General features: G+C 50.3%; 1 protein-coding gene across 1 annotated transcript in view; it reads right to left on the bottom strand.

Moving 5' to 3' along the window:
- Positions 1-99, bottom strand: part of IGFBPL1 (insulin like growth factor binding protein like 1) — a 15,478-nt gene extending 15,379 nt beyond the window's left edge. The window contains exon 1 of the mRNA XM_044920416.1: positions 8-99. Within this exon, the coding sequence (XP_044776351.1) occupies positions 8-99 (92 nt within the window). The remainder of the gene's footprint in view (positions 1-7) is intronic.
- Positions 100-9,724: the final 9,625 nt, after the last annotated feature.

Genomic DNA, 9,724 nt, shown 5'->3' on the forward strand with positions numbered 1-9,724 from the left:
GGGGCGCCGGCCGCCGGTGGCGCGGAGCCCGAGGCCTGGGGCCAGCGGCGGCGGCAGCAGGAGCAGCAGCAGCGGGAAGAGCGAGGGTGAGCGTGGCATGGTCTGCTTCGGGACGGCAGCGGCGCCTCTGCTTCGCGCTGCGCTTCGCGCGCGCCGCGCCGCCACCCCGCCCGCCTCTCGGCCGCTGATTGGCCGAGCCTCCGCCGCGGGGCGCCGCAGCCGGCTGCCGGGGTCCGGGACCCGCGCAGCGGGGTGGGCTCCCGGCCGCCCCGGTTCCGAGCTGGAGGGATGTCCCGAGACCTGCTCTCCTAGACCCAGTGGGCTCTTGGGGAAACAGACCCACTCGGGGCGGGAACTTGCCCGAGGTCGCTGTGGTAGCGCCGTGACGGGCTGTACGGTGTTCAGATCCAAGGCTAGCTCCAAATATTATGTGCCTTGATCCTCCCAGAAGGATGCGCTTCGTAATTTTATTTTGCGTTTAGTAGTTTTCAAAGTTTTATTTTAAAAAGAGAATATATGGTTTAAAATTTCAGAGGTTACAAATGGATGTAATGATGAAAAGAGTTTCCCTTCCACCCTGTGACCCAGTGTCCCAACCCAGCCTCAAGAGGCCGCTCATTATCAGTCTTGTGTCTTTGCAGAAATTTTGTATGTCCATTAAAGCATGTATGATTGTATAGCTCCTCCCTTTAAACACACACACACACACAGACACACGGTGGTGTGTCCTGGACATTACTCGACACTTGGTTTTTCCATTTATGGTATTTCCCATAGTTTCCCTACCTCTTATCATTTCTGAAATCGGACTTGTACAAACAATGGAGCATTGTTTAATTGTTTTTCTCCCCTGAATGCTACTGAAGCCATTTCTCAGTTTATTTCTCAGTCAAAACTGACTTTGGTTGTGATGAGATCTGGCGATCTATTTTGGATTGGCCTCAGACTTTTAAACTTTGCACAGCGTTTAATTGCAGAAAAACTGCAATCATTTAGCCAGTTGTTTTGAGTCCTTTTGTTAGTACAAGTAGCGCTGTGATGAATGTCCTGACGCACATCTGCCGTTAGTGGGGAGTGGGTGTTGGAAAGACATGGTAGCATGTAGTCAGTTACTTATGCATGTGGCCCCTGCCAGCAATCAGGCTCTGTGTATTCTATCCCTGGCCCAGCCCTGGCAGGGGACCCACACGGGAACCTCCAGGGGTTCCTGATTGCTGGAGTTGGATGTGTGGCCAAGTGAAGGCATGGGATGGGAGGGACTTGCTGACCCAGCTGTATGGATGGCTTTTCCTGCTCACCCCTTAACTCTCATTTGCCCTGGGGAGTTTTCTTCCTTTTCTGATTCCTTAGAGATGGAGAAGCTTCTTGGATTGGTGTCCATTTCCTTTAATGGAAGTAGCCCAATGAACTCTGGTTCCCAGAGTGCCAGTTAACACGTGGGCAGCATCTGTCGGCCCCTTAAGATTATAGGGGGAAAAAAAAGATGAGTTCTCCTGGCAGGGAAGGGGGATGAGGCACCTCTGTTGTCTGATAGGTAGTGAGTTCCCATGATGTTCTACCTCCTCTGCTCACTGCTGGCACACATGGGAGGCTAGCTTATACAGCACTTAGGGTGGGCGCATGCACTCAGCAGCTGTTGAAGTGGGTAAATGTCCCAGTCTGAGGAGGTAAGGTGAGGAGAGGTTTCTCCATAAACGCGCCAGAGTCTTGAATCTCAAGCTTAACAGTCAGGCCATTCATAGAAGGCCCTAATCCAGTCTGAGAGAAAACAAAATCCCTGACTCCAGGTCTCTGGTGGAACGTTCCAGAGCGGAGAGAGGGGTGGGTTTTCATGCATGAGGGGTGGTAGTTATGGAGGGACAGATTTCAATTAAATACTGCATAAGAGGGAACATTGCAAGATACGGAGCTCTGTAAAGATGGAAATTTAGATGCTGAGCAGCCAAGATATGATAGAAGGTTTTCCCTCTTGCTGTAAACAACTATAAAACCCACACAAATTAATACAACAACCGTGTGTAGGTACTGGATTTGGAATGGGGATATTTGGGCGGACTCAGGTGAAGCAGATGAAGTTGAGAATCTTGAGCCTCTGAGTTATTCTGAGCTTCTCCCACCCCCAGTGGAAGCAGTTTACAGATTATGTCTGAGAGGATCCACTTTCCCTTGTTTAAGGACCCTGCTAAGTGCTGTTCCCTTGCAAGGCATACCTTTTCTCTTCAAGACCCACCCCACCTGCCTCTTGTTGCCACTGGACTCACAACTGGCCTTAGAGTTCCATATACTTGAGCAGGGCAAGTACAAAGTCTAATCTGAGAAAATATAGCTTCTATACCACGAGAATGTCAAGATTTTGCTAAATTACATTGCAGCAACTTGGGGATTACGTGCAAGAATGGATTCTAAGGATGGAAGACCAAAGAGAACAGAATATAACTTTTTATTGAGTTGATATGAGTGTACTTACCTGAGATTCCGTGTGTTGGTTTTCAGTGTGTTGGTTTGCGTAGCTGGAAGTGCCTGCACTTTACTTAGCTGTTTAAGTGAAACTGAGGCTTAATGATTATCTGCATTTAGTTAATTTGAGATGCCAGTACTTCCCTAGTGTGTTGCAAAGGAAGAAATAAAAAAGCTTAGGAGTAGGGGCACTTGGGTGGCTCAGTTGGTTAAGTGTCTGCCTTCGGCTCAGGTCATGATCCCAAGGTCCTGGGATCGAGCCCCACATTGGGCTCCCTGCTCAACGGGGAGCCTGCTTTTCCCCCTGCTTGTGCTCTCTCTCTCTCTGCCAAATAAATAAATAAAATCTAAAAAAAGGCTTAGGGGAGATGTTGAAATAGATTTATTATGGACAGCCTGCACAACCAACCACCCACTACATTCCCCACGGGGGTCCAGAGGCCATCTCCTTCCCTGTGACATTGGGAAATTCATTAGCGAGAGGAGCACTGCTATCCCTGAAAAGCTCTGTGGGTGCTCTCCCGTGTTGGCCACATACGATGATGAGAGCTGCCCCCATTGAAAGGAGCGCCCTGAGTCCTCTGGGGATGGTGAGATTGCAGAAGACCAGAGGCCAAGTGGTAGCACTTAACTGCCAAAGATGTAGCAGGGTGTAGTTACCATGACAGACAGTAGGATGGAGTGTACCTCCTAGTTTTGACTCACAGGGGTCTTTGGCATTGTCTGGTTGTCCTAATGTCCCTAGGAATGAAATAGTGAGCATCCTACTAAAATGTTACTTGCTGTGTACAATGGAGAAAAACTCCAGGTCTGGTGTCCAAAAGTTGATTTGAATCACCAGGTTCTCTTATCCAATTTTCAGACTTAATTAGGAGAGGCCAGGTCCCCTTAAAGAAGGATGTTAAACAGATTCTATAAATCCTCCTCTAAGGCCTTCCCAGAAGGACCTCTGACCCTTTACTAGAGTGGCTCACTGTAGCCCACACTTAAAGGGGGGCTTGCAGCGCTCAGGGCCCACGATCAGATCACAGTGAACCATGGGGCCCCTGGGTGGCGCCGTCAGTTAAGCATCTGACTCTTGATTTCAGCTCAGGTCATGATCTTGGGGTTGTGAGATCGAGTCCCGTGTCAGGCTCCACATTTAGCAGGGAGTCAGCTTGGGATTCTCTCTGTCCCTCTCCCTCTGCCCTTCCTCCTGCTCGCTCTCTCTGTCAAATAAATAAATAAATAAATCTTTATCAAAAAATTCGCAGTGAATATACACATTTGGCAACTGGCAGAATCCCAACATCAGTTCGGTGACACATGGAGGAAGGGCTACTGTAAGAGGCAGGGTCACGTGGAAGCCCCTGGAACTTTCCTTTTTTACCAGGAGAGTTATCAGCTGCCATCAGTTTCCTCATAAATAATTGAAAGAGCAGTCACCTTGCCGTGGAGACGATTCATTTTCTTAGAAGGCAGCCTAGCCTAGTTTCACTTGAGGAAAGCATTTGCCTCCCTTTAACATGCCCTTGGCTCTACTCCTTTCCAAGTAACAGTGTGTCATTATTGTGCCAAGGAGTATATGGTCTCTTCCTGAGCTGGTGTCAACATAAACGTGTACAGCTGACCCTCAAACAACACAGATTTCAGCTGTGCAGATCCACCTATATGCAGATTTCTTTTTTTTAAAAAAGATTGTATTTATTTGAGAGAGAGAGAGCGTGAGAGAGAGCACAAGCAGGGGGAGAGGCAGAGGGAGAAGCAGGCTTCCCGCGGAGCAGGGAGCCCGATGCGGGGCTCGATCCCAGGACCCCGAGATCATGACCTGAGCCGAAGGCAGATGCTTAACCGACTGAGCAACCCAGGCGCCCCAGAGGATAAGTCTTTGAGGAAAGTCCCTGGTTCTGTTTTTCTCTTCAGCATCTTTCCCAGCGCTTCCACCAAATGCAAGGTTTGTGTGGCGGCCACCTGTGCACACTGCCACCTTGTGGACAATGTAGGGATTACAGATCTAGAAATGACCTTGTTCCTCATTCATTAGTTCAATCATTCCTGATAATTCGAACGAACCAACGTGCTGGCACAAAGCACTCTCGGTTAGGAGACGAGAACAGAAATGGGTACAGATAATCACTGTGTGCTCAGAGGTATGAGTCTGTCTGAAGCCATGGGGTTCTTGAAGGAAATCAGGGAAGGCTTCACAGAGGTGACATCCAAGTGGGGTCAGGTAAGGAGAAAGGGTCTTTAGGGACCACCTCCAACATCCTCACTTTACAGAGGGTGAGAATGGGAAGAATGGGAAGAAACTTGCTCAAAGTTGCAGAGCCCTGCAGGGCAGAACTGAGGGAAGGACCCAGGCCTCTGGGTGTCCCAGCACGGAACTCCTTTTCCAGTATGTGGTTGGCCTTCGGCTTAAATGGGTCCCCCTCCTGGTGCTCCAGAAATGGCCTTTGCAGGGTCAGATCTGCTGCTCCGGTCTGTCCCTGCGCAACCCCAACCCAGCAATTTGTCCCAGTCTGCCTTCTGGTGTGGTAATCTCATTCTGTGCATTCCATCTGTGAGCAATTGCAAAGCACCAAAACCCTCCCCAGGGAGGACACTGTGCCTAAGCCAGGATCTTGGCCCAACATGGGATGAGGGCCCAAGGTGTGTCCCTAGAATACCTATCCTCAGGGACTGGCATACTTCTTGGCATACAGGTACTTTGTAAATATTTGTGACAAGAACGAATGCGTGAGGGCAGGGGAAGTGGATGGCGCCTGAGAGGTGAGTCCAGATCTCCTGCTGACTTACCCAGAGTTGTGTCTAGTCTGGGAAGATAAACGGGGACGGGGCCCCATTGAGTTTGTCTTCATTCTGCCAGCAGGGGGAGCCAGGCTTGTTTGTGATAGAGAGGGGGCAGGATTGGAATATAGGTTCGTTTCATTCTTTTTTGAAGTGAGAAAAATTGTCTCTAGTTAAGGGGCATACCTGCTCCAGAAAGCTGTCATTGCTACCTAGTAAAGAAATTGCACTAGATCATCTGGATATCTGGGTTCTTTTGTTTCTAAATTTAATAATTAAGCCAGCCATATGTCTTTGGAATAAACAGAGGCTGTCCTGTGATAAGCTCCCAATGCTCAAGAAAGAAGCAGGGTCTTTGTGATGCACTGCTGAATTCCCTTCTGGCCTGTCACCAAACTCTGAACCCTGCTAAATACCCACCTGCAAGACAGTAAGCCTGCCTAGCCTGGGTTCTGGTGTAGTTATTCATCTCTTTCCTCACTCTCTCATTGCACAGCTCCTGGAAAGAGGTCTCTAGCGGAGTGCTGTAGGGCTCTATTCAGTGCTTTTATTGGTTATGTGGGTGGACTCAGCACAAGTATTCAAATGTCTCACAAATTCAGAAAGGATTAATGTGCATTGGATAGAAGAAGCAAATTTCAGAACGGTTTGCATAAGTTAGAATGGTAGAGAGAAATCAAATGTTGAAATGTTCTACAAATGCACATCAAGTTCTTTGTTTAGATTCAACACTAAAGTGAGAAAGCTTGAAAGAGAGAAAATGAAGTCTATCACATAGGGCCGCCTCCAGGTTCAGAGGGGCCATGTCTGGAGCATCGTAGCCACTCAGGAATGGGTCCTTATTACTGTGGATGAAATTTTGCTGAACTCGAGCATTTTAGGTCAGGCAATTTAGCTTTCTTCCCACTTTAAGGTGGCTGCCTTCCCAGCCTCCCCAGGGCAGTCGGTGGCAATTCAACAATTACCTTTCCTTAATGGTGTGAAGAGAGGAATTGTAGAATTGAGGGAAACCACCATTATAATCCAAGAATTTAAAATAGCCGTTTGAAGCCTGGGCAATGGAGTCAGGAAGCACCTGGCAGATGGAACCTCCCGGAAGAGATAGCATCTCCACGTGTCTGGAGGGAGAAGAGCTTTGCAGTTATTTTCTCTGAACTGTGTAGCCTGGATACACCAAGAACTGCTTCTTCCAGGGAAGGAGAGGGCCTGGTTTTGGAGGAAACACATTTACAGTGTTTCTTTGTTTCCAGACAGCCAGTAACAGAGTCACATTGGACCTGATCCTCCTATGTCTTTTTCTCATTTTCCTTTCATCATTTTCAGTTTTGAGAATAAGCATTTACAAGGCCTCCCCTGTATTCCAGACATTGAGTTGAACCGGATCTGGTCATGGCTTCCAAGTCACCGTGATCTACGAGGGGAACTGGGACTTAGACATGACGAACTGGGATGTGACTGTCTACTCCATCAGTACCTGGCAGAGAGTGGGCGCCCCCCAAATGGCTAATGTTCATCGAGTGCTTCCTGTGTGTCGGGCACCCTCCTAAAACACTTCGTGCGTATTGGCTCATTTCAACCTCAGGTGACCATGTAGCACGTACACCTTATCTCAGATTAAACCGAAGATCAGAGAGGGTAGCAGTGATTTGGTCAAAACTAGACAGCTAGTTCACGGTGGAGTAGGCCCCAAAGTCCACACACTGAACCACTGCCCCAGACTGCTTCTCCATACATATGTGTCACGGAGCACATAAAGAAGGCCTAATACATGCCATGAGAGATTCAGGCCATGCCAGGAGAAGCAAGATTACACCGTAGTGGCCCGGAGACACTTCCTGCCAGATATTATGCTTGAGGTAGGACTTGCTGAACAAGAACAGGGGTGATAAGCAGAAGGGGGAGAAGGTGTTCTTTGTAGGAGTAAAGGGATCAAACACAAATGGCCTGAATCTGTCAGTTATGGTTCTGTTAGCTGCCCGTGGGGCCCTCTCCTGCTCCACCAGAGCTGATTGGACCAGGGGTGTTACGGACTGAATTATGTCCCCCAGCAAACACATACCTTGAAGCCCTAACCGCGGGTGTTTTAGGCTGTGACTGTATTTGGAGACAGGCCTTCTAAAGAAATAGTTAAGTTAAAATGAGGCCATCAGGGTGGGCTCCAATCCAATCTGATTCGTGTCCTCCTAAGAAGGGGAGATTAAGACACAGAGAGAGAGAGAGAGACACCGGGGATGCACACGCGCAGCGGGGAGGCCGCGTGGAGACATTGAGGGGGCACTGCTCTGCAAGCCCAAGGGAGGAGCCTCAGTAGAAACCAGCCCTGCTCACACCTTGATCTTGGACTTCCAGCTTCCAGAACTGCGAAAGAGTAAATTCTGTTGTTTAAGCCCCCGCCGTACGTGGTATTTGGTATTTGGTATGGCCGCCCTAGCAAAGTAAGACAAGGGCTGTATGACTGAGCCCAAGACAGAAGAACGAAGACTGACCTATGACCTATGCACCTGTAAAGATAAACCGGGCCAGAGCTTTGCTCTTAGCAGTTAGAACTGCGGGAACCCTGCAAAGGAGGGGGTGAACTGTGGGGGGAGAAGCTGAAAGGATACTCGTCAGGACAGTGCTGAGTCGAAGCCATGAGAGAGCAGAAACTATAAAAAAGCAAAGGGACTGCGCCATAGAGAGACTGAAGCAAAAGAATACCCAGAGAGAGAGAGACAAGAGAATGAGCAAGCCCTCGGCCACGGGGGTGGAGGAACCATTCCCAAGAGCAGTTTGAGTTTCCAGCGCCTTCGCAGGCTGGGCCCCAGCCCCTGCGGGGGAGTAATAGGAAACCCCGTTAACCCCAGGCACTTGGAGTGCGTGCCTGTTCCTTGCTCCCTGAAGATCCAGAGGAGCCTGGAAGCAGCTGTTTCCCGTCTGTCTCCCAGTGTTGCTGCAGGGGCCCCGGCTCCTTCCCTGTCGTGGCTGCACCACTGTGATGCAGCCTCCAGGCTGGCGGGAGGGAAAGGAGGAAGCGCGCGCCCCCCCACACAGGTGAAGGGGTGCGTGAGAAGGGCCGGTGGCAGAGCGAATGGAGTGAGAGCAGGGGAGGGGAGCCTGGTGCTGCTGTCGCCTGGCCGAGCTGCTGAGGCGGGCGGTGACCCGACAGACAGGGATGCCTGGGGTCTCGTTCCCATTCGGCCTGGAAGACCTTTTGGAATCCGTGGCCATGGTGGTGCCCGGGAAATCTTAACTGGTTCTCAGCAGCAAGAGAGGAGTGTTCGGGCCTGATCAGGACGCGACCACTCCTCAGGTCCCCGCGTCTGTCTGTGTGTTATTTGCTTCTCCGCTGACGAGCGCTCAGCTCTTGCTCTGTGTCTCGAGGCCAGACTCCCGAGATAGGTCGTCTGCGGGGCAGAGCGTCCATCACAGATAATGGGTTGACGTAGTTTAGGACCGGCTGTCTTGGGCCGGGCATTTGGTCCCATCAGTGGTCCCCTGGGGCAGAGTCCTGCGGCATCAGGTTGGCCGCTCACGTCCTTGGCACCGCTCCGCGGGCACGGCAGGCTTTCTGAGGCTTGGCCAGTCCTATTAGTAGGCGTGCTTTCCCTAAACCTTAGTTTTCTTACCCTTAGCATAAAGGACTTGGGCCGCATGATGCTTACAGGTCCTCCACATCCTGTGCCGCGTCCGCTGGGGCAACATTCTCTGTAAAAAGAGGCCCGCGCTTGACTGGCTTAGGACAGAACTTTATTTCTTGCTCACAGACTAGTGTGTGAGAGGACAGTTGGTACAGAGAACAGATTCCCCTACAGAGTGATTCAGGGACCCAGGCTCCTCCCATCCCATTTCTTTAGGGCCTTGGAGTCCTAAGCCAGCAGATGGGGAAGGGGAAGGTGGAAAAGACACACTTGCTTCTTAACTGTCTTGGCCCAGAAGTAACCACTGTCACCTCTGCTCACATTCATTGGTGAGCCTCAGCCCCAAGTCTGTTCCTAGAGGCCAGGGCCTGATCCTTCCTAGCAGCATCCTCACTTTATGGAAAGGGATCAGGAATCCTGGTGGACAGCTAGCCGGTTCTGCTGTGTGGGTGGGGTTCAGTTTTGAACTTGTCTCCAGCCTCTTCTCCTGGCAATGGGTGGCCTTCTCCAAAAAGAATCTTGAGGCCGGTGGTCTTAGTTTCCTAGTTTATTGCCTCGAGGCAGAGTCCTACTTTATTGCCTATAAAAATTTTTATAGCTAGCCCAAGAGGCCTTAGCTGCCGGGCAAAGTTCTGATAGCTCAGGGGGCCCTGTGCCCACCCCAGGGGGCTAACACAGATAGCAAGTGTCCAGGAGAGAGGAACGAGGAGGTAGTTCCTGCTTTGCAAATGAGAAAGCAGGAGAAGGGGAAGAAGAGCAGAAAAATAGCCAGTTGTCTTCTGAAACAAGGAAGACGGCCACCTGCCCGCTTTCGATTCTCTGGTAAATATTTGACTGGATGTTTGCCTTTTCTCTGGGGTTTTTGGGTGCTGTGAAGAGAACTG

This window comes from Neomonachus schauinslandi, chromosome 13 (assembly GCF_002201575.2).
Source record: "Neomonachus schauinslandi chromosome 13, ASM220157v2, whole genome shotgun sequence".
In the NCBI taxonomy this organism is placed as follows: Eukaryota; Metazoa; Chordata; class Mammalia; order Carnivora; family Phocidae; genus Neomonachus; species Neomonachus schauinslandi.